The sequence below is a fragment of the Coturnix japonica genome, chromosome 4, assembly GCF_001577835.2.
Source record: "Coturnix japonica isolate 7356 chromosome 4, Coturnix japonica 2.1, whole genome shotgun sequence".
NCBI classification, from domain to species: domain Eukaryota; kingdom Metazoa; phylum Chordata; class Aves; order Galliformes; family Phasianidae; genus Coturnix; species Coturnix japonica.
Genome location: NC_029519.1, coordinates 22206962 through 22231192, shown reverse-complemented (window position 1 = coordinate 22231192; position 24231 = coordinate 22206962). Strand labels below are relative to the sequence as shown.

Here is a 24231-nt window from a genome sequence, read left to right as displayed (position 1 = left end):
AGGTTCAAAAGTTTTATTCTGCCATTCTTGCTTTGGACTTAGCTTTTGCTTAGATTAAGAATTAGCATGAAGTTTCATGATACCTCAAACATTTTCCTCCTTTCTTCTCCTGGAATTGTTTTCTTCTTTGGAGCTGGAAAGGCCTAGATAAAAGGTGAAACTTAAAATTAGATAGCACAATGCTAGAACAAGAGAAAAAAATAGGAAAATCTTAAACCCACATCTTGGTATGTGCAAAATTGGGTTCATCAGTTGGGAGGCTGTAAATGCCACCATACTTGTTCACCTAATGCTAAGAGCTCCATCTCGAAGGCTGAAGATAGTAATTTAAGATCTATTTCATCTCAGTTTTTCTTCTGTGGCAGCATCACTGCACATTATAATCTTTTAATGGTCTTTGATGGTCTTTAGATATTAAGATTGCCTCTTATTTGGACAACAAATTTATTACGTTATCCTTAGGCTTTGTCTTGTTACCCACGGAAGATGGGAATAAGGCCACTACTGAACATTTGGTTAAAAAGGAGTTATACATAATAAGCCTTTTTTTCCCCCCTAACTCAATAAGATTTCATCAGATTTTTTTATTTTTTTTGACAATCAAAATTTCTATCAGATTAGTACTTTTCAAAAATCTCTAAAAAACTGACTTAAGTCTCTAAAAGGCTTCTACGCAATTTAACTACAGTGCATTCATATCACAACACTAAATAAGCAATGAAGTTGAATGTTCCATTAGAAAACCACACGTGACCTGCATAACTAGCCTGGAACAACAGCAAGGAGGATAAAACTTGTAATTATGCTGCAGCCATTATAACTTATATCTTACCCCTTGCTAGTACGTACATTCCACACAAAGGATTATCTTAAAGTTGCAGCAGTGCAGTGCAAGATTTTTTCCTCAGCCTTCACCCTGCCATAACAAGGGCTTTCAGTCTCTGTACAATTTGCTTCAGCGCTGGTTGGTGAAATCAATTATAAACAGCGGCAGAACAGCATATGATTGTATAATCAAGCCTTAAATGCGAAAAAGCATCATGATCTCATAAGGACACACAAGTTTTTGTGTTTGCTTACTCTTGCTCTCTTTTTACAGCTGGACATGATAAACAAATGAAGCCTGTGGGGATCACTGGTACAAGTTCAAAAGATTCAGAGTTTACTGGAGGAACACTATCTCAGGTCTCATTTTCTGTCCATCTATCAATTATGACACCAAATTTCACAGATAGTAATCTCAGCGCTATGTTTCCCAAAATGCCAAGAGAATGAAACAAACAGGCAAATCACTTGTTCAGCAGACAATTCGAATTATTTCGCATGCTGAGAGTAGAACATGCTGATGTGGGAGCTTCTTGGTTACTAGCTGCTTGGAAGGTGCAGAACTAGTTGTATCATGAAATATCTCCCAGCCATTCAGTAATTAAAGAAAACACATAAACAGCTTTACATATCAGGGAATGTGGAGAATGATGACTGGGGGGAAAAAAAAGGTCAGTAGAACTGTATGAAGACCCATTTCTCATTAGCTCATGGAATTAAGCCTGGTAAACTCTTTTTCTGGTTACACCATTTTTCTGGTTGACAATGCTTTAGAAAGTTACTAACAAGTCCATTTAGGTCTGAAAATTGGAGAATGGTTTTGAACACTGAAGATATATGCAAAGACTCTTATTCTGTTTCAAATATGTTGGTCTATCTGACTGATTTCCACTATTTCTAAGGGTGGTCAACATCCGAGAAGCTTACCATATATGTAAAGCATGCCTAACTCACCAGTGGAATCAGAAAGCAAGTCTACAGTAGCAGCCTCCAAAAATCATATTCAAACAATAACCAGTAACAGAGCAAGACAAGCACTTACAATACTATTTGCTCTCTAGATGTTTTGCTCATATAAATGACTTTCTGAAAAGGAACGTATAATGTTTTCATACCATGTAAATACAGCATTAGTGAAACAGTTCAATTCAAGTAACTTAGTTACCTGCCTAAGTTTAATCAATGACTTTTTCTCATGAAGCTTTTTGGATGCGTCATAACACTTCTTCATCGCTAAAGGCACTCCATATTTTGCAGCAGGTTTGGTAATTTTCTGAGCTGGTGCAACTGAAGCCGAGATTTGTCCTTGAGCTGGTCTTTTAGCTTAATAAGAAGAGACTGTTTTACAGCTATATCCAGGCCAGTCAGTACAGTGTATATCCCTTTCCCTATGTACTGGAACAGCAGAGTCAGAGGAGAACAGATGAACTGCTAACATTTCATTCACATGAGCTGGTTGTATGAATATAATACATCCAGCAATCCAAAACAGCTCTTCTAATTATCATGTTTAATAACAAACAGCAGAAAACAATCCCTGAGCTTTTCACTTTCACCACTTCATTTTACACTGGAGAATTGAAGCTTACTCAGGCTGCTACATTTTTTTTTACCCAGTTGCTGTGAACACAGGGAACAGTTTTCCCAACACAATCAAGAGGCACTGGACTGCAACCTGCAAAACTCAGGTCAGCACAAGATGAGTTTTAAAACAACTGCAGTTTCAGTGGCCTCTTTCTCTTGGGAAGTTCCTGAAAATAAGCCAACTGGTGAATTTGATTGTGTTAGGCTCTCGTAACTACAGAACTAGTGGAACAGCAATGAAATATGTGCAATATACTATCAATTAATTTCAAGAAAGAAAAATAATAAAAGAAATCTAATTAAAAAAAAAGTGTAAACTAACTGTTGCAGGAAAACGATGATAAGACCATCATGAGAAAGTAACACCAATCTAATATGCCACCAATGGCAAAAATTCTCTAGCTGTGGGCTGAAGTCAGAGCGTAATCTTGGAGTCTGCAACAAAACCCCAAAGCCTCTCACTTGTTATAAGGAATGGGATTTCTCGTTACCCAGGTGTCAGTAATAAGGCAAAAAAAAAGTACAATAACAATATATGATTTGTTTCTATTATTTGCAGTTTCCACTATCATCATTTTAGAAGTGCAACATAGTGCAAGAGGAAAAAAATAAACCTAAAATGTCACTAAGCCAAGGACTGCATTACCATGGATACTCTCAATAAACATCCAGGTCCCCACTGAAAAAAAAACAAAAACCAAAAACCAAGCATACCAAACTGCCCCCGTCTCATTTCCCTCTCTAAAAATTCTAGAATCAATTATAAGAACAAACCAACACAAGAACAAAGTCAGGAATTATCTTGCCAGATTCTTAAGCTAAAGCATTTCAACATTCACTTACCTGGTGCAGCATGCGGTCCAAACTTGTGAAATGTTTTGTGACTGAATTCCTCTGCAATAAGCTATAAAAAGAGTTCAAGTGTTAGCCAAAAATATTTATGTTCAAAGCTAGGAAGAACTCATTTTCAGCAAAGTCTGTATACCTCTTTCAGTTAAATTTCTAACTAGTAATATTTACTAAAACCCTAAGTGAACACTAAGTTCAACACTAAAGCACGTATTCAGTGTTGCACCACTAGCATTGGAATGAAGCTGGATTCATTGCTTTCAAACACTTCTGACAGTTTAATTGAATCATTTGAGATGGAAGAGACCCTTAAACACCACCTGGTCCAATCCTCCCTGCAATAAACAGGGATACCTACAGCTACATCAGGTGCTCAGAATCTGCTCCAGCCTGACCTTGAAGGTCTCCAGGGATGGGGCTTCTACCACCGCTCTGGGCAACCTGTGCCAGTGCCTCACCACTTGTGTTGTAAAAAAATCTCTTCCTTGTATCCAGTCTAAATCTCCCCTCTTTTAGTTTAACAACGTTTACCCTTGATTTATCCCAACATATCCCGATAAAGAGTCTGTCCTCTTCCTTCTTATAGTGTCCTCTTAAATATCAAAAGGCTGCTATCAGGTCTCTCCAGAGCCTACTCTTCTCCAAGCAAAATGAATCATTAATTCAAAATAAAAACATTAATAAAATTATTTTAATTAACTACTTAGTCTGGTTTTCAGGTTGCACGTTACCTGAACTATGACTTAACTAAGAAACTAGAATAAAGTTTAAGTGTTCTTCACCATGTGTTTTATGAACAGTCTGCTCTAAACTACTGTATAGTTCTCACATCTCATTTCAGTCTCTCAGATAGACTGTGTCAAAGCACAGTCCTTTAGAGATTTCTTCATATTTTAGCTTTTCTGTGCTTTCTGAGATGGGAAGATTATATGAGATACACATATACATAGGCTATCTAGGAATAACATACATGGGGTTTAGTCACACACATCAAGTTAGCAGAAGATAATAAACATTAATATATTATCCTCACACCTCATCTTGAACACTTGTAGTTCCAAATCCCTGAACCAAAAATAATGTAGAGATGGAAAAGTTTCTAAGAAGAGCAGTAAGAATTAACAGCATACAAAATCTTCAGTACAAAGAATAAGTAAGTTAGTTCTTCAGCCTGTAAAAAGATGTCATGCAGCGTAACAGATGTCTAGAACTCTACATGGGATTTTGCAAAGAAATACAAAAGGGCAGAAATGATAATCCCAATATAAAAAGCATAGAATACAACCAAGGTCAAGGAGGAAGGTTTAGAATAAACAATACCAAAAGCTGTCTATGATGGTGTACCTGTTCTGTCACACATAGCAGACTTGTGACCGTGAAAATTTATTAAGAATTTATATAAACATGGGAGACTGATTTTCAAGCAGTTAAGAGCAGCATTTCAGCAACAGCTGTCATGTTTTGCAGATGACAGAACCAATGAGGATCTCTTTAGCTCAGACCAGGGATAGCAGAAGACAACAGTACACGTATGCACCAGTTACCAACACATTCAATAAGAGATGTTTCCTGGTCATTTCCTTCTCTGTCTTTTAAGATTTTTAATTTGAATATGTCAGTGAATCAGTTTACAGAATTGTGTGCAAATATTTGTACTTAGTCCAAGAAAATACTGACATCAGGTAGCAGTCTATTACCAGCTATACCATGTCTGAATCATCACAAACAGAAGTTTCATTCTAGCTGCTAGACGTAAAATCTGATCAAGCCTTCAGTTTTTTAAAAGACAGATTTTCTACTATTTTTACAAGTCTGCTATGAAGATTTCTGAATCTGGTCTTTTGCTGGAACTTTAGTGTTAAATACCATTAGTTGAAAGCCTATTTTCCATACGAAAGAAATTCCAATTATATATGGCCTTCCCCCAAAATTTCTTTATGTTAGAATTTGAGTCCATCAGAATTCTTTATATTTAATGAGGTCTTCTTTTGCATTAATTCTCTCCATGTCCTTTCTCATCCTGTATTTACTTACCTCATACATCAGTGCTCATTATTCTTGATCTCTTTTGATTAAATTTACATTAAAATAGGTTGAATAGTTGTCAAATTATATCAATAGATCCTAAACAGAATATTGAATAATTTCTTCAATGTTATGTATGCAAGAAATTCAAACATCACATTTACTTAGCAATATTTCACAAAACAAGCTTGCAGGCAATTCCAAATTGCATCAACAAATGGATTGAAGCAATCACAATAAAGATTTGATGCTGAAGACAACACCACTTCATGAAAGAACTATATATGTAAGCAAATGAACATCTGACTCAAAATTCCTCCCTGTATACAAAGACATACAAAATAATACTCTTTAAGATAAGGTCAATTTAAATTTGTTTGTGAAACTACCAAATACTTCAGTAAGTTGAGATTGTATTTGTTTTTATTTTTTGTAGTTTATAGTAACAACTCTCTTCTCTCAAACGAAAAGGTTTGCACAAAAGCTTTAGGAAATACCATTAGTCCACTTTCTCATACTGTATATTGACACTGGAATAAAAAACAGTCCTAAGACCTTTTAACCAAATGAAATTAAAACCAGCCCCATACCTGTGGCGTGAGAAATTTTTCAACCCGTTTGGCTATGAAGTTTTTCTCCAATATGGAGTTTACTGATGGTCTATCCCTAGGATTCCTTTTAAATAACTGTAACAGCAGATTACGTAGGTCACAGGAATAATGCATAGAAATAGGAGGAAAGGATCCAGAGATAATCTTCAGTACCAAGTTCTTCATGTTACCAGCTTCAAACTGTATCATGTAAGAAAACCAGACAGTTACTACACATTACTGCTTGCCTACACGTAAAGCTGAATAAAAGGTGAGGGGAAATAAAAGAGAACATGGTCAAACACAAAAAAAGCTCACACTTTCTTGTGCCTGGGCATAACAAAATCAATTTCCAAGGTCATCAGCAGTTTTCATCAATAGTTTATAAACATACTACACTACAGTTACTTCATACCATATTTATATATATTTTGCAAGCAAATATTTATTTCCCTCAGATCTAGATGAATAGTGATATGCAGTTAATTATAATTATATAACAATATCTGCTTGATCTTATCTGATCTCCTGAATACTTTCCACTTTCTGCTCTTTTCAGAGCAGCACATTTCAAATGAAAGAATGTAAAGCATTCACAGTCACTCAGTGTGAAATCCAAAGGAATGTTTAGACTAGCTTGAGCTCAGGAGGCAGAAGACACCACTTCAATTCCTTTGAGCAGTTAAAAGAAAACAGCATGTATCACACAGCTTACAGAAAACAAATTGCTATCAACCCTCAGAGAACCAACTTTGTTAACACTGTTCTCTCTGAAAGGACTATGTAATAAGAAATTGCGATAGCTTTCATCTTTATGCCCTAAGCTTTTTTTCCCCCCTCAAATTGATATGTTATAATCTTATTTATTTTAGAAAAAATAGTTATTTCTTAAATAAAGCAAATTGACAAAAATGTTTTTATTCTTCCTGTCCCAACTGAAAAGTGATAAAGAATCATATTAAAAAACAAAACACAACTCCATCACGCCAGTTTTTTTTCCTAAAAACTAAGAGTGTTCCAAACAGAAACGTACAAATCCACCTACACAAAAGCTGGCAGCCTAAATTTAGGCCTTCTCAGTTACAATGAAAACGTCAAGCCTTCAGAAAGAAAAGCACAGTTTGTTAACACACCCAGCAACTTTTCAGCTAACTCAACCTCACTGAAAGCAAAAAAACCAAACCAATAAAGATTGGCATGAATCAAAACATAGTAAATGTTTGTCAGTATTGGAAAAGAAAATTAAAATGCTGAAGGTAATTTTAAATAGTCACTATGAAAGCCCTGAATCAACAGAAATACATCTGCAGAGCAGTAGGAATTCTTTCAAAGAAGCAACAAGTTTCTACTCACTGCATGTTTAAGCGTGCACATCTCATAGAGAACACAGCCAAGGGCCCAGATATCACTAAAACAAGAACAACACAACTTAGAGTTTGTTGTGGGTTTAACACTGCCAAATAACTTCTTTAACAAATACTTTACCTTTGAAAAGGAAAATAAAATGTGATGTTTTGAGTAAACTACAGTCTCCCTCAAATGTACATCCTCTACTCCTCCAAGCACAAACCTCATCAACCAACCAACCAAAATTAACAACCAAAACCAAGGCCAACCTGAAAATACAGTTGGGGTGTATTGGCTTCAGATTTTATACTTCTTCATTTGCATCACTGAGATCAGAGTAACCAGACAAACTCTGGATAAAGGCTTATTTTATCTAGATGTAGACATTTACTTGAGATCTTTGAAATTTAGAAAAAGCAACCCACTATTCAATGTGGCAGATACAATTCTTAAATTCAACCGAACAGGTTGTTTGACACCGATTTACATTACCCACGCTCACTAAAGGACTGCAGAATTTACTTTGAATACACTTGGACAAAATTTCCATGTAAAAGAAACTAAGAGACAAGGCAATATTATCATTTTAATCTTTTTTAGCAAACAGTAATGCACTCACAAAAATGAATCTATTTCAGTATCTTAATGCAGAGTAAGACTAACCAGATACCAAACACTTAAATTACATTAGGGATACCATTACCATATAGGACCTAATCACCAAGATGATAAACGTAAAAGCAAACTATCTGAAGGATGCCTACCCATACATGCACTTAAAAGTAATCCAATTACTGCATTCATATTTCTTTCTTAATGTAGTTTCACGGTCATAAATTAAGGTAGTAATGCGTACACAGGCAAGAGCAGAGCCATAATTAAGGTGACAGCTAGATTTACAATTCAAAGCACTAAGTCACGTCTACATCTATAAAAGTCCTGCCTGCATGGTGAGGTTCTGACTTACTAGGTGAGAGATGAACTATCATCACCATATGAATAGAACAGCCTTGTATTTCTAAAGGACTCACACTTTCTTCTCCTCACAAAAAAACGGTTATTAATACCTTTTATTGTTGTAAGGCCTGTTCTGGCATATTTCAGGTGATAAATAGTATGGTGTTCCTATGCAAGTGCGAGCCAACTCCACAGTACTACGAAAAAAGTAAGAATCAACATTAACTCACATGAAGCACACAAATTGTGTTTTCGTAAATCAAAGCAATTTAGATTATCTCAAAAAAAAAAAATCAGTATTAAAAAGGAATTACCTGTTCAGAACTCTTGCAATTCCAAAATCTCCCAGCTGTATTGTTCCATCTTTGGTTAAAAATATATTCTTGGTATAGAAATTTTAAGAAGTCTGTTAATCAAAACATTCATACAATTGCACACTTTTTGTTCTCAGCATGTTTTAAAAATAATGATTTCTATCGTTCAATTACTCTGAAGTGACTGGCATGAACAGCTGTGAAACACCACACTTATTCTTGTCCTGCTTTACCATAATTACAGAAAACACTGCTGAACATTCTAAAATACAATTACTTGTGGAGATAGAACAAGTCTACTCCAGTAACACTGAAACAGCTGTCTTCATCTGTTTGTAAAATATCATTTAAACCACTTGAACTATTCTGATGAAAAAACCCATCTCCAGTGCTAAAAGCATTTATCTTAAAAGATTATTTTCAACCACTTGCCAACTTCCACGACCAAGATATAGATGTAATCAACTGGGAAGAAAATTCAGTTTTCAAGAACTATTACCTACATACCTGTGACTTTATGTCGCGGTGTAAGATTTTTCTATCATGTATGTGTTTCACTGCTAAACAGATTTGTACAAACCAATCCAAAATCTACGTATGAAAGAAAACATAACATCAGCAACTTGATGTATCTACAAGTTTCTTCAGTCATATTACTGAAGACATTATCAAATCAGTCCTATAGGATTTTTACCCTCTTCCCACAAACCTGTTTTCATTTATATCATCCTGTATCATACCTTAGCAGTACTGACACCATAATACATTTTTAAATGAAAAAGGTATGTTAGCCAAGTTAGATGTTAAGCCTCAAATTATATAAATGAAATCATTACATATAGCATAGCAAACAAAATGAATACAAATTAGATTGGAAAAAATGCTCCAAACAAGGACCTTGAATCTTAAAGATTATACTTTTACTCTAATAAGTGCAAGTATGTTTCATGCATTTTACCTTAAGAAGAAAAATAGCACAAGTTGGATTTCAATGAGAATAGCAGCAAACAACATACAATTAGAAGAGCATAAATAAAGCAGTAACATTCACAGTTTTTGAGAATTTGTAATCATAATACACAACGGATCAAGCAGCAGAAATTTTTTCACGTGAACACTGCTTTCACATACCCAACTTACAAATACGTAAATGGAATTACTTTATAAGCTAAGGCATTTTTTTCTACTTTCCTATTTGAAATTCTTCTTGTAACTGAGTCCAAACTAGCAAATAAAATACAGAACAAGAAAAAAAACACAGAAATCATCTGTAAGCAAGGAAGCACAAAACATGACCAAAAACCTGAATCCCACATGATCTATTTTCACCCAGTTGAAAACAATCTGTACATTTTTATCTTCTCTATTACTCTATGACTACTTAGCAAGTACGAGGAAGGACGGAAATCTGCTGGTGTACTTCCAATACAATATTAGTTTGTTGTACTGAAAAAACACTTTGGAATTATGTAACTTTTGTACTGCTAGATTATGCTGTTTTACAATGTAAAATTATATTATTAATTTATAAAGTAAAGTAATGACAAATTACAACAAATTGAGATCAATATTAAAGAACAAAAGTCCAACGCCATAATTTCTTGTAGGTTTAAAAGCTACAAAAAAGACAACGCCATGGCCAATGGCAACAACTACCTGTTTGGAAACCTGGATAGACCATGAAACAATACCCATTAATTGAGCCAAAATAACTCAGAACTAATGCAAAAAAGAGATCATGCACCAAAATACTACGGCAGCAATTTGCTGATTACCTGATCCTCAGAGAATAAGACTCCTTTCTGGGCATTTATTTTTTTAAACAGATCTCCTCCTTCACAGTAATCCATCACTATGTAGAGACAACCATTTTCTGCAAAATAAATGTAACAAAAAAAAAAAAGAAAGAAATTAGCCATCTTTAACGCAATTTTCACTGCAAAGGTTTGTCTTTTTTTATTATAAGGGTTGCAGAAAATAACAAATACACATTTTTGTATTTATGATCCATTATGATTTACTATGAAGTTAAAGATGTCACCTTATGAATATAGTAAGAAAATTCTCAAACCTGTTTGTTTATCCAAACATCCCAAAGAAACTCTATGCTAAAACTAGAGAACTGCAATTTTAACTCAGTTAATTGCCTCTATCTTCCTAATTCTTTCATGCAGATTTTACCTGGATAAGGTATTAATTATATTAAGCGACAATCACCAGCTCCCATCGCAGACTTAAACGTGATTTCAGAGATTGATGACTGGTAATAAAACTTTTAGCTGGCAATTATGTCAGTCTCATGTTTTGCATGGAATCTGGGGAACTGTTCAAAAATCCTATGCCAGTTGTTACTATGAGAGTTTAACACATACTAAATATTTGATGAAAAGCCATGGTTTTGTTCCCCAAGGCAATCTTTCCCAGCTGCCACTGAACAAATTACTAGGCAGAAACACATTGCAAGTTACAAGCATATCAATGAAAATCTTAACATTTCATGAATATTAACTCAAATATGTCACTAAAACTCAAGATCTGCACTACTCACAGATTAGACATGATTTTGAGAAGAATATAAGCATGACATGCTGCTCAAAAGAAAATTAGTTACAACTTTTAAACTTCAAGTAGAGTCACATAAGTCTCCCACAGAATGCCTTTGAAATTTAGACTTGAAAACACTGAAGTGGGAATTTTAAACTTACAGAGGTTTGTATCTGAGATAAAAGGATGGGAAAACAGTTACAGAGATAAAGCATTGACTTTTAAACCACATGCAATACACAGTCACTATCAACTTATTCCACCTTATTAATCTTACCTTCAAATGACTCCCTGTACAGGACAATATTCGGATGTTTCATGTTGGCCAGTACAGCAACTTCTCTCCTTGATTCTTCTCTCTCTTTATTTGACATCTTCAAAAGGAAAACAATCATTTTTGAAAACAGGAATATAAAAACAGTAATTGGTAATTAATAATAACACTCACCTTAGAAATATTAATTTCTTTAATAACATACTGCTGGCTATTTTCTTTATCTTTAACAAGAAATGCTTTCCCAAAGGATCCTTCTCCAATTTTTTGCACTTTAATATATTTATCCATAGTTTTCTTCTTAAGGCATCCTTACTCAAGCACTAGGCAAAAAACACAAAAGAGACTTAGTTACTGTAATTAGTTAGTCCAGCATACCAGGTCATTACAATTATTTTATTTGTACCTTCATCAATCTGTCTCTTCAGCTACACTATAAGCTTTGTAACTTTGCTTTATGTTGCCCTACCTTAATCTCAACTCTATTTTCATAGAGCATACTCAACTGGCATAGAAAAAGTGTTGCAATGCTAGAAATGCTTCAATATTTCGTCTCGACAGTATTAAAAAAGAGTGTCTTTGAAATGAAGCAAGTAGTCAGTGCTGTAACTTCTCATTCAGCTAGCAAGAGGAGATTGTACAGCTCTACAGCATCTAGTTATCAATCCTCCATTCACCTCTACTTGGGAGAACTGTAGTAGGGGCAGAAATAAATACATGTCCATTCTTAAGAAGCACTAACCACAGTATTTTGGAAGATACTCACACACAGAGTGCTGAGGTCTTAGGAAGATGAAGCACCCCATACACCATGGAAACACACTAAAAGACAAAAGCTTTATTAGTACGTTAAAAGAAAACCAAATTAAACCAACCAATCATAAATACAAAGCAAGAGACGTTGAGTAGTCTTTACTGTAAAGTGGGAAGTGAGGAAAAACTCACTAAGAACTAAGCATATAGTTACTGGGAAAGAAAACAAGTAAAATGACAGGCCTTGTGGCATGGAGATGTTTGTTGTTCTCTTTAAGCACAGGAAAGATATTTCAGCGTGAAACTAGACATCTAAGAAAATAAAACCTCACTATTAATGTCAATATCATCTTATGGGCAATGGTCATGCATACTAGGTTGGCCACCATTTTAATTTCAAGTGGCGTCATTAAATTCTCCTCCTGTCCTGCCATGTTTACAAAGCAAGCTACATCGTACTACTGCAGATCCAGCAGCAAGAAGCAGAGCCGGCGTTTCTACAGCACGCTGTGCTCTATAGACCACCACAGGCTGCAAACGGGAGACTGCAGCTCGGGGACGGGTAGCGATGCTGCGAGAGGCGACATGGTCCGGCATCAGCCGTCCGTACTAACAGGGCGTTGGCTGGTCAAGCGCTGGGCAACAAGTCCTGGTGGCACCACGAACACGCAGGAGGCGGCTGCCGCAGCGGGCCGCAAACCACGCCCGGCACAACTCGCCGGCAAAGAGCCGCGCAGCCCGAGCCGCAGAGACGAGCAGAAAGCAGCACCGCGCAGCCAACACGCTTCTCCAGCCAGCGGCCAAAGCCTCAGGCCGTTCCCCGGCCAAGTCACACAAGCCCAACCGGGCCGAGCCCCTCACGCAGGCCGAGCGGGCCGCCCCCACAGAGCCGAGGCGACAGGGGCGGTCGGAGAGCTCCCTGCGGCCCCGGGAACCTTCGCCCGCCCGCAGGATTCCGGCTCGAGCCGCACGCACCGTGCCCCATCCGCACCAGCCGCACCGCTCACACCGCTCACCTCCCAGCGCTGACACAGCCGCGCAACCAACCCACCTCCCGCCGCCCGCCTCCTGCCCGCCCCTTCGGGTGCGATGTGCGGCTCGGCTCCGAGGCTCAGCCGCCATTGGGCCGAGCCGGGCAGCGGGTCCGTCCCCGCGCCCTTCCGGCGTGAGCCGCGTCACCGTGGTAACGAGCGGCGGGCGGCCGCGCAGGCGCCGCGCTGAGCGGGACGGCGGCTGCGTTTGAGAACAGGAGGGAGCGGCGCGGGGACGGAGCTGGGGGCAGGTGAGCGCCCTCGGGCTCACACCAGGTGCCGCGCTCCTTCCCAGCTGGTTGCGTGACCTTCGTGCCCCAGCGCACGGAGCTTTAAGGAACCTGAGTTCGCGCCGCTGTTGTGCCCATCTCGCCTCAGGATGAGGTGAGGATGTGCCTCCTCACGAGCAGCTCCGAGCGCTCCTGTACCTGCCGTGCCACTTTCAGCCCTTATCGCTGACAGCGCGTTCCCCTCCCGCTGCTCCGCTCCAGCCCTACCGGGGGACGCCCCCATCACCCACCGCTCCCTCGGCGGCTCCCGGAAGTCTCGCCCCCTGCTGGCGGCGGGGCCGTATTGGCGTCCGTGCTGCCGAACCCGAAGTGAGGCGGGGCGGGCGGGAGGGAGGGAGGAAGAAAGGCAGGCAGGCAGGCCCGCCCCAGGCTGCGGGGGCGGGGCCGCGTTGGGAGCGTTGGGCCGGGGGCTGAGGCGCCGTGAGTGGCCTCTCTGCCACCCCGCCCCGCCGCCGTGGGAGGATGCGCCAGCGCCTCCTCGAGGAGCAGCAGGTAGGGCTGCCTGGGGCCGCGCAGCTCCGTGCGGGGCCGCGGCGCGGGGTGGCGCCTTCCGGCAGCGCGACGTGACGCCAGGGGCCGCCCGGTGCTCCCCGGTGGCGAGGCCGAGATGGCGGCTCCGGCCGGGTGAGGGCCGAAGGAGCGGCTTAGCCCCAGTCCCGTCCCGGTGCCGCCAGGAGCTCTCGTTTACCTCTGCAGCGGGAAGGGAGGGGTGCCCCGCTTGATTACGCGACACCCGCTGTCACCCGGCTTGGGCTTCGCTGTATGTCAGCATGGTGTTTACGTAGGAGTGTCCTACTTGAAAGCCCGGCGTCTTCTCCCGGCGTAACCTGGGTTAGGAGCGCTGTGCCCGAGCTGTGCGCTGTGCTGGCGCCGGGCCGGCCTGGGAGGGCCCAGGCACACCACGGGGGGCTGCGGGGGTCCTCGCGGAGCCCCGGGGTTAGATGAGAGAGCCGGGCAGTGCGGGTAGAGCTTGGGCTGCTGTGTGCTTCCCTACAGGAAGGGCGGGTTCCCGGCACGGGTGATCCAGAAACACGGAGCTGAAGGTAAAAGAATTGTGTGCCCGTTCTCACGTAACCGCAGAAGTCCTTGGACGAGCTCGTGCTGGTGGTGGGATATGTTCTGTGTTGAATTAAATTTGCTGTGTCACACTTTAAAGCACTAACCGAGGTAAATCGAGGCCATAGCAGCAGGATAAAAACATCTCTGGTTCTCAGTTGTGTTAGAATAGGGACTTAGAAATACCGTAGTAAAAATGTACCAGAATACTCATGGGTTTGGAATTTCTTTTGGTACCCTGTTAGTATTGTGGGACCTCTGAAGTTTATGGTGTGGAGTTTGTGGGGGGAAAAAAAAATCGAGCTAATGCCTATTAAGTACCAAATGCATTGATGCTTCTTGCATTCGGTTCTCTCAGTGGACCTGTAATGGATTTTATGTTCTGTATCCAGTGGCAACATGAATGCTTTGCAAGAACAGTTACTTGAATGGCAAAACATGTTGGCATGACAGATATGAGAGCAGATACTTATCAGTGCTGTTTGTCTATTTTAAGAAACTTTAGTATTCTGTAATGTAAAGTGTAAAGCATTCATCTGTGCTTTATTGGAAACTTATCTGTGAAAATAAGCCCATGGAAAACTGTCAATTGGCACTGTCGTTTATTTCTAAGATAAAAATCTTGGACTGGCGAACTGCTTTAAGTTTCATGTCTCCTTGGTTAGCAGACAGACCTAAACATGCAGCTCAGTGTTCTGGGCTGTCAGGGGGTAATTCTGCTTTGAGAAAACTACAGCTTTGGAAAATGCATTGTTTATTGTGGCAAGAAAAATGAAAGTTGCTTTTTGTTTCCTTCTATTTGCTGTTGGAATATCAGTCCTTTGAATTCTTTGCCAGCAAATAGTAGATGTTGAGCGTAATGTACGTTGTATTATTTCTAGGAACATAATTTCACTGTTCCCTGTATGCCTTTTCCCAGATCATTACAGCATCCTTTTTATGAGTGGTTTACAGTACTGCTATTTTTATTCTTTCTGTGGTGTATTTTTTCAAATTATTATTGTGGTGGTTTGTTGAGTTTTTTTCTCTTTATACGTATACATTTCTTACTGACTTATAATAAGACCAAGTCTATCCAAATCCTTAACTGGGAAAGATTTTTGCACCTTTTGGTCTCTGTTCTTCCTGAATGTATTGTTCTGAACCCTTTTATTCTATGAGTTTACCAGCATTTTTTCTCTCAGGGCTTTGTTTGTAGTTCCTCTTATGTTCTTTTTTCACTTACTGTTTGTCACAGACTGGTGTTTTGGCCACCTGTAAGGGAGCATCCACTCCTGGCTGTTCTGTGGACAGCTGGACCTAGTTGTGCAGTATGTCTTCTCTGAATAAACGCTTTGGTGGGATGTGTTGTTGTTTCTACTTTGCTTCAGGGTTTTGGGTGTTTGATCCTGCCTCCCATGACATCCTGATACTGATGAGCTCAGAGGGTGGTGATCAGTGGTGCAGAGTCTGCTTGGAGACCTGTGACTAGTGGTGTTGCCCAGAGGTCGGTGCTGAGTCCAGTCTTGTTGAGTGTCTTCATTGACAACCTTGATGAGGGGTTAGTGTCCACCTTCAGCATGTGCACTGATGATAGAAAGCTGAAAAGAGTGCCTGATATTCCAGATGGCTGTGCTACTATTCTGCAGTACCTGGACAGTCTGGGGAGCTGGGCAGTATGAAACCAGGTGAGGTTTAACAAAGCAAGTGTAGAGTCTTGCACGTGGGAAGGAATAACCACAAGTGTCAGTACACTTTGAGGGATGACCTTCTAGAGAGGAGCTGTGTGGGAAGGACCTGGGAGTCCTCATGGACAACACATTGGCTATGAGTCAGCACTGTGCCCTTGTGGCCCAGAAGGTCAGTGATGTCCTGGGATACATTAAGAGGAGTTTGGCCAGCAAGTCGAGGGAGGTGATCCGCTCTACTCTGCCCTGGTGAGGCTTCACCTGGAGTACTGCATCCAGTTCTGGACTGCCCTCTACAAAAAAGGCAGGGATCTCCTGGATAGTCCAGCAGAGGGCCGCAAAGATGGTGACGGGCCTGGAGCATCTCCTCTATGAGGAAAGGCTGGGTGAGCTGGGTCTGTTCAGCCTTGGAAAAAAAAAGGACCCAGAGGGGATCTTATTAATGTCTGTAAAGATCTTAAGTGTGGGAGGGAAAGGAACATTGCCAACCTCTTTTCAGCAGTTTGCAGGGACAGGACAAGTATAAGCTGCTGTAACCTGGAGTATAGGAAGTTCCTAACCAATAAGTGAAAGAAATTCTTCATGCTGAGGGTGACAGAGCACTGGAATAGGCTGCCCAAGGGAGGTTTTGGAGTCTCCTTCTCTGAAGATATTCAAGACCCTCATGGGCACCTACCTACCTGTGCAGCCTGCTGTAGGGAGCCTGCTCTGCAGGGGGGTTGGACTAGATGGTCTCTGGAGGTCCCTTCCTGCCCCTGCAATTCTGTGACTGTGAGTGTGCATCTTACTTTGATGTTGGGATAACAGAGTTGTGCTATTTGAATGTAAGCACAAAAGCCGGGACTGCCGTTCCAAGTTGGCAAACGTTGCCAAAGGGCATTCTAGGAACGTTCATGTTTTTTCATGTTGCCTTATTTATGTGACTTCATATACATATGGATAGGTGCTCCTGTGCAGATCTGGTTCTCAAGGCAGAGGCTTATAATTGTTCGGCAGTAGGAATATTTATAACCTGGTCATAATTCAAAGAAAAAAGATAATGGAAGTTCTACTGTTGAAGAGATTTGTGGCAGTTCAAATTGTTTAAAGAGTTTCATAGCTCTCAGATTCTAGGCTGCATGTTTCTCAACTTCTTGCTTAGTCACCTCATTGGCAGCAGCTGTAGCAACCTGCATAGGGTCATCAGCAGCAGTGATCGTGTGTACAAGTCTGCTTATACACCCTTCTTGCTCATTTTGCCCAAACTCACACCTCAGCTTTACACCTGTGTGCTCTGAAGGCACATTTCTGTAGCTGAGCTCCCCCAGCAATCTTTCCTTTATGACCTGAAAGCACAGGTTCTGTATTGGCCAATTTCTAAAGCTGCTCATGTGCCAGGCCAGCTCTTTACCTGTGCTCATAAATATGAGGTGTGCACAGTGTTTTGTGTCTGTTCGTATTCCAGGCTTCAGTAACTTCTGCTTAGGATGCTCAGAATATTAGGAAGTTGACCATTACAAACTTTCATATCTATTTAACTTGAGACTTGTTTCTGAATATCAGACACCTTTGTAAAATAATCTCTGAGAATGATTAGGGGAAAAAAAACAACAACAAAAAAACCCTATATTTAAATTGATTTTAATAGAGAATTATACAGCTTGTAAAAATAATGCGGCTTTGTGGAAATTATTCTGCTTTAAAAAGGTAGAAACTTGGAAATTGGCATACAACTTAGAGATAATGTTTGTATTTAATGACTCAATAATGGCTGTTTCTGTCAGAGATAATAGAGTTGACAAAGTGTTTTCTTGGCTTAATGCATAATAGAAAGGATTCTAAACAAAGCCATTAGGGTAGTTGTAAATGTTTTCAGCTGTAGGATCCACAGTTGTTTATATCACGTAGCGAATAATTTTGAGTGTGTGCTTACAGAAATGAATTGAAATAAGAGAATGTGTAGCGTCATAGTAGGTCAGACTTTTTTAATGACTTCTGGAGACTCATCAGCTATTTCCTATTGAACTTTCTAGATGTTCGGCTTTTTGTGCCTTTTGTTTAGGCTTTCTAGTTATGGAATTAGACTCTGTTGCTTTTTGTCTTAATTTTTTTGCCTGTTTTTCATATCTTTTTCTAGAAGTTAACGAGAGTACTCAAATATGCATTTGGAGTGTTTGTACCACAATACAGCCTAATGAAGAAACATTTCCAAATTCAAATAATAAAAGTATAATTTCACTTCAGTAATGCATTTAAATTACAGATTAAAATACAGATTCCTGAGGTGAATCAGTATTTTGTCATCTGGCCAATTAAAATCGAAGTTCCCCTTTTCCTGAATGATAGTTTTGTTAGAGCTCCTGTCTCCAATTAGTGTTCTCTGCCAAATTTGGTGTGTTTTCTGAGTTATCTGTAGTTCTTGATCTACTACAGCATTTCCTATGAGGTTTCTGTTATTAATTTGTCTCATGTATATGTTGGGGAAAAAAATATATAGTTCCCCGTATGCTTCCAAATACTCATTTTTCCAGTTCATAAAAGCGTAAAATCACCAAGATTGGAAAAGACCACTAAGATCATCCAGTCCAGCCATCCACCTCCCACCACCGTTTCCTCATTAAACCGTATCCCTTCCACATCACATCTTAGCTTTTCTTGCATTGGATGCCATTTTGAGTATTGCTGAATCTTCTCTTTCCTTGTAATGTTCAAAATAAAAAAATCTCTCAAGGAATAACTGCCCCCCACTAAAATAATTGACACTGATCCTTGCCTTCAACTTGGTACCTCTGTTTAACAGTAATAACTTCACTTTAGTTTCTCGTGCCGGAAGCCTGTCAGCCACGTGTAGGCCCTGACAAAGTAGGCATAATTTTAGAAGCTGTACTTGACAGTTCAGCTTTGCACCTGGAGAGAAGATATTCAATGAGAGGAACTTGGTTTGCATTTGGAACTGTTAATGTGCTTGATGTAGTGCATGCTTCACTTGCGGTGTCAGTGCCCCTGGGGCTTTGCTGCTTCTTTCTTTTTCCTTTTTCTTTATTCTTTTTTTTTAGTTGGATGTATCTTCTCCTGTGGTTAGCCTGTGCATTTGTATTTAAGAAAGGAAAAAGAAACAAGCAACTGGTAATCTATGATGTAAAAATATCAGAGATTAATATCACAAGTTTCTTAACAGATCTGTTTTATTTTTTATCCTTTGAAGAAGGTTGGAATGGTTATTGGTAATGGGCAGAAATGCTGTGTTGACAGAAATCAGGTGATGTCTGTCTAGTTAGAGCCAGGAAGGGAAGCCATCAACTAGATCCTGCTGTTGGTTGCACATCTCTTTGGTCCTTCCTCGCCTTGCTTTTTCTGATTCTAGTCTCGTAAACCTCATTTGTAATATTGCCTCTCAAGATCGAATACTGTGTGATTCTGTTGGGATCAGCACTATGGTTGCTTTGTGTCTTGGCTCCAAGAGCCTCTTTTCTGTAATGGCCTCTTACTTGCTTTCTATCAAGTTTTCTTTTACTTCCTTGACTCCTTTCTGATCATTTAGATATTAATGCGTTGAACTCGAGCAAAATTGTCTGAAAGGTAGTCATCTCAGATGGAACCCTGAACTTGTGAGTCTGAGCACACAGCTGAAGGCTGTCTGGTCATTTCTCTGGAAAGATAAAGGTGGTATAAATGATAGAACTTCAGGCAGTCCTGGTGTTGTGTAAAAGCTCTGCTCTTTTTTTTTTCTGTGCCTCTCAGATAATTGCAACACAAGCTCATGTTCAAAAGGAACAAAATCCTATAAAAACAGTAAAGAGAATATTGCATACTCTTGCTGTCCTTTTTCATCAAACAGATGTGGCTGAAGACTAAACAGATAAAACCTGTTGTCCTCAATGGCACTTGCAGTTATAGTTCCTGTCCTTGAAAAAGGGAGTGAATTTTGCCTTTCAGTTCCCCTGACAAATTTCAGTTCTACTCTCATCTTGTGATCTCTCTCATGTGATCACAAAAAGAACCCAAAAGGAGTCCCTCTTTTCTTCTTTTCTTCCCTGGACAGAGCATTTGTGGCTGTAGGTACCAAACTAATAGTTTAAAAACTAATGCCAAATCTTAGATGTATTTTAGGCTTGTATCTCAAGTGGCAACCAAAGACCTTTTTTTTTTTTTTTAATTGTGACTCAGCTAAGGATCAGCACTTGCCTGAGAAGCTTAAGCTTTTGAGTTACATTTGCTTTTGTATTTAGGTTTGTACAAAGTGATTGTATTCTATTTTTTAAACAAAACCCAAACACTAAAATACTTTACTACTTATTTCACTGCTTATTACTGTGTTTTTGCAGAAGACTTCTCTTGGATTCAGTGGAAATTTTTCTAATGTATCAGTGAATGTGGTGAGGTTTAAATCTGAGTTTTCAGCTAGTTCAGCCATTTTGGTTTGAAAGCAACTAGTGAGTCTTCACGTCTGCAGTTTGGTGGATGTGAAAGAAGCAGACCCTTCCAGCCAGCTGGATCATGTGCTTGTGCCCTGTAGTGAAACTCTTTCCAAGTACTGTGGGAAGCCACAGCCGTAGGGGTTAAGACACTTCAGAGTGGAGATGAGGTAGTTTTGAATACTTTAAGTCAATAGCCTTAATGTTTTTAATCATGTGACTGGGAGCATGTGTTCAGTATTCATTTACTGTTTAAGCCGTCAGTTCTCTGGTGTGTTTTTTTGAGCTGGGAAGATACGAAGTGCTGTAGAATGAGTATTTGGTATTGATTCTGCTTTAGTGAAGGTCAGAAGTAGTGGTGATATTCTGTATTGGTACGTATCATGAAAATATAGTTTTGTCTGTGTGTTTCTGTGCTTGTCCTTGCTTGCTTTCTTGTGTGGAGAACACTTGAGACTGTGTCTCTTTATGCCACCAAGATTAATTTTATTCTGGTAGTAGCAGTGAACGGAACTACAGTGAGCTTTTCATATATGTATGGTTTTGGAAATCTCTTCTACTCCAAGAGTTATAAATTGAAAAAAATCGAAAACTGCATAAATTGAATTAGTTTTTAACATCTAACTGATATCAATATTTTTCTTACTGAAGTAATTTCATTCAACTGGCATTATGATTTATTTCCTTAAATATGACCTGTAATTGAACCAGTATCCTTTCTCTTCTTGTATATCCTTAAGAATTTTTGTACTCAACTTGAGGAAGCTGAGGATTGCTGCTACTTTTTGAGTTCCTTCCTTGTATGTTTGGTCTGAAGCGTATAATTTTTAAGCCATTTTCATGAAGAAATATTCTGCTAATTATAGGAAAAATACCGTGAGAAATTTCTCACAATTCTTTCACTCCTTTTCCAGAACTGAAGTTTGGAATCTGAACCGTGTTCTTGTTAGCTCTCTCCTGTGACAGAATGAGCAAACAAGGGCTCAGTATGCTCAGTCTGCAATGGAAATGGGTATACAGGTTTGATGCTGGTGAGGCTAAGGATGAAAGAGCAAGCCCAGCTCAGCCTTTGTTTTATAACTGTTGTGACAGGCCGGCAACACCTGAACCCAGTTCTCAATGAAGGGCGCACTTACATAGCAACAAGGAAACAACAAGAAGAAAATGCAATACAGGAGGCTTGGATTTAAGTATTCAAAGGCATTCTTGATGGATTCCAATGTTTAGGCGGTTGTTTTGACATACATATATGCATGATAAAATTCTAATAGAACCGTGGGTGTTAATGACATTATTCTTTCCTTGTCCTTAATGTATATGTGATATATATTTGTGTATATATTTGTACATATGTTGTATTTAGAATTTCTGATTAGATCGTGTCAAAAATCACATTTCAATTGTGATTGTGTATTGTGTAAACCCTTTAAGATTCTGTATTTTTTTTCTTCTTAAACTTGCAGCAAATGACTTCTCTGCTGCTATTACATTTCCTCAGCTGTAGGGTACGTTCAGATGTGTGAAGATCATATACGAAATTTTTATTTCCTCTGCTTTTGTTTTGTGTCTGCATAACCTTTCTCAGTAGGTTCTGTCCTCATGTAGGTTTTGCAGGAAGCTTTGCTTGAGTTAAGGGGCGGGTGGCTGACTGCTCGTAGCTCTCAGCTATTGGTAGTGATAGGAGAAACAGGAGAGTGATAGGAGAAACAGGAGATAGAATATTGCAGCAATTTGGGGGTTTCTCAAGATTCTTCTGAGTTTGGGGATGAGCTTTTCTGATAATGTTGTGCCATTGTGCTTTTTGGCCTTTCATTATTTATTTATTTGACTACTTAAAGCATGTTTAGAATCTGAAAGAGCGCTTCTAAGTTCTCACCCCCTTCTAAACCTCCTAAAAGACTGAAAACGTAGGATGCTTTTTAATTGCAGCCCTTTAAGATACAGAAGAGTGTGTTTAAGTTCATTTCTGGGGCAACATTCCATAGCAGAGGTTTGCAGATTGTACACGTTGCCTGATAACAAATACCTTATAAATCAGACTTCTTCCTGTCCTACTCCATCTTCTCCAGAGATGCTTCACAACACCGCAAGTGTCTCCCTCAGCTGACTTGCTTCTCTACTTGACCTTACATTGCGGGGCCTGAGAGATGGGCTTGTTGTCTGGTGTTTGAGGGAAGGAAAATGCCTGACGTATTGGTCTGTGCAGAACGCTGCAAGAGTCCTGTCTGCTCTGGCTTCTATAGATGTAGATGCTTCTGTACTATTCCTCTTCACCAGTGTTGTTCTTGCTTGTTCTGTGTTTGATTAATCTTGCACAACTTACTGTACCCGTAGGTACAACTGCATCTGTTGCTTTGTTTCAAATTTAGATTCTGAATAAATGATAAATCACGATTTGATGCACTTGTTGGAGAAATTGAGATGCTTCCTTTCTGTCCAGATGTAAGTAGTTGTATTTCTTAGGTAGGGTATGCTTTATCACATGAAATGATTAAACTTTCTTGGTTGTTTGTTAAGAAACTTTTCTCAGTGTCTGGAAAATGGCAGACGATTAAGAAGAATCTTCACATAAATAATGAAGATACTTCTTAAGAAAAAAATCATGTTTTAAATTATAAGCATTCTATTCTTTAAGGGAATTAGAATGGCAAAACCAGAGGGATTCTCAAGGGAACTGCAGAAATGTTTTTGATAGTGCTCATTGTGCAGGTGATGTCCTTTACTTTTATTTGAAATAAACTTCTTTCTGTTTCGGAAGCCAAGATACTGGCTATGAAGGAGGTAGTTGCGTAGATTCAAAGGTCCATGACTTTTCTGAGGTTGAGCTGTTTGGTGCTAATAAAGTATGATGATGTTTGAGAAATGACACTTAGGATAAATAAGAGCATGGAATCAAGATGTGGTCATGACTTAACTCTTTACTGATCAGGAAGTTGTTTCTGTGGTTTTAAATTTGTAAGGCAAAGGTTGCATACAAAGGTAGATGTGTATGAGTTTAGAAAACTTTGTGGTTGTGCCGATCTTGAATTGTTGTCCCTTTTAATTTTTGCTTTTCCTTACAAAATAATGTGAACAATTGTGTTTGTGAGACTGCAGCTTTGGGGTGAAACAGATGGCAGACTAAGGAAACATAAAACAAAGATAAATCAGTTTTGAATCTTGAATGGATTTTGTGCTAACACCATGGGGTGGTACAGTGCACATTTGGGTGGGGCACGCACATTTTGGGTACGTTTACTGAAAGTGAAATACTCTCTTAATATCATTGAACATAGGAGAGCCCAAGAAAAAAGATGAAGAGACATCAACCAGTTAAATGTCAGACTGTTTGTTTAAAATGCTTATATAATACTCTGTATTACTGCTACATTTTTCTAAGTTTAAATGGTGTGGTCATAGTATTGTTTCATTTGATATAAACATCAATCTGTTGTGCATTTTCAAATATAAAACAACATGTTTTCTTCTCGTAGGTTATAAAGCAGCTAAATGGAGTCTGAGCAGCTGTTTCATAGAGGCTACTATCGAAACAGTTACAACAGTATAACTAGTGCAAGCAGCGATGAGGAGCTTTTAGATGGAGCGGGTGTAATTATGGACTTTCAGACCTCTGAAGATGACAATCTCTTGGATGGTGATGCATCAATTGGTAAGTTAATGTTAATTTAATCTTAAAAATTGCTACTGGTTGTGTGTGGGTTTTTGTTTTTACATAGATAAAACCAACCAAT

At 39.4% G+C, this 24231-nt stretch overlaps 2 protein-coding genes across 16 annotated transcripts in view; one reads left to right on the top strand and one right to left on the bottom strand.

The window, feature by feature from the left end:
• NEK1 (NIMA related kinase 1) overlaps window positions 1-13631 on the bottom strand; it is a 34457-nt gene extending 20826 nt beyond the window's left edge. For 4 of the 10 annotated variants that reach the window (XM_015860847.1, XM_032444538.1, XM_032444540.1 and 1 more), the window contains exons 1-13: window positions 13079-13189; window positions 12076-12131; window positions 11484-11632; window positions 11313-11409; window positions 10267-10364; window positions 8999-9082; window positions 8492-8559; window positions 8288-8374; window positions 7227-7281; window positions 5874-6074; window positions 3253-3313; window positions 1991-2148; window positions 84-143 (exon numbers count right to left, since the gene is read on the bottom strand). In XM_015860847.1, the coding sequence (XP_015716333.1) occupies window positions 84-143; window positions 1991-2148; window positions 3253-3313; window positions 5874-6074; window positions 7227-7281; window positions 8288-8374; window positions 8492-8559; window positions 8999-9082; window positions 10267-10364; window positions 11313-11409; window positions 11484-11600 (1086 nt within the window). In that variant the 5' untranslated portion in view covers window positions 11601-11632; window positions 12076-12131; window positions 13079-13189. Of the gene's footprint in view, window positions 1-83; window positions 144-1990; window positions 2149-3252; window positions 3314-5873; window positions 6075-7226; window positions 7282-8287; window positions 8375-8491; window positions 8560-8998; window positions 9083-10266; window positions 10365-11312; window positions 11410-11483; window positions 11633-12075; window positions 12132-12521; window positions 12973-13078; window positions 13190-13521 lie in introns of those variants that run through there. The other 6 variants (XM_032444537.1, XM_032444539.1, XR_004307162.1 and 3 more) reach the window with 5 other exon arrangements.
• CLCN3 (chloride voltage-gated channel 3) overlaps window positions 13270-24231 on the top strand; it is a 56337-nt gene continuing 45375 nt past the window's right edge. For 2 of the 6 annotated variants that reach the window (XM_015860862.1, XM_015860855.1), the window contains exon 1: window positions 23990-24149. In XM_015860862.1, the coding sequence (XP_015716348.1) occupies window positions 23990-24149 (160 nt within the window). Of the gene's footprint in view, window positions 13345-13367; window positions 13478-13743; window positions 13876-14401; window positions 14427-23973; window positions 24150-24231 lie in introns of those variants that run through there. The other 4 variants (XM_015860860.2, XM_015860859.2, XM_015860854.1 and 1 more) reach the window with 4 other exon arrangements.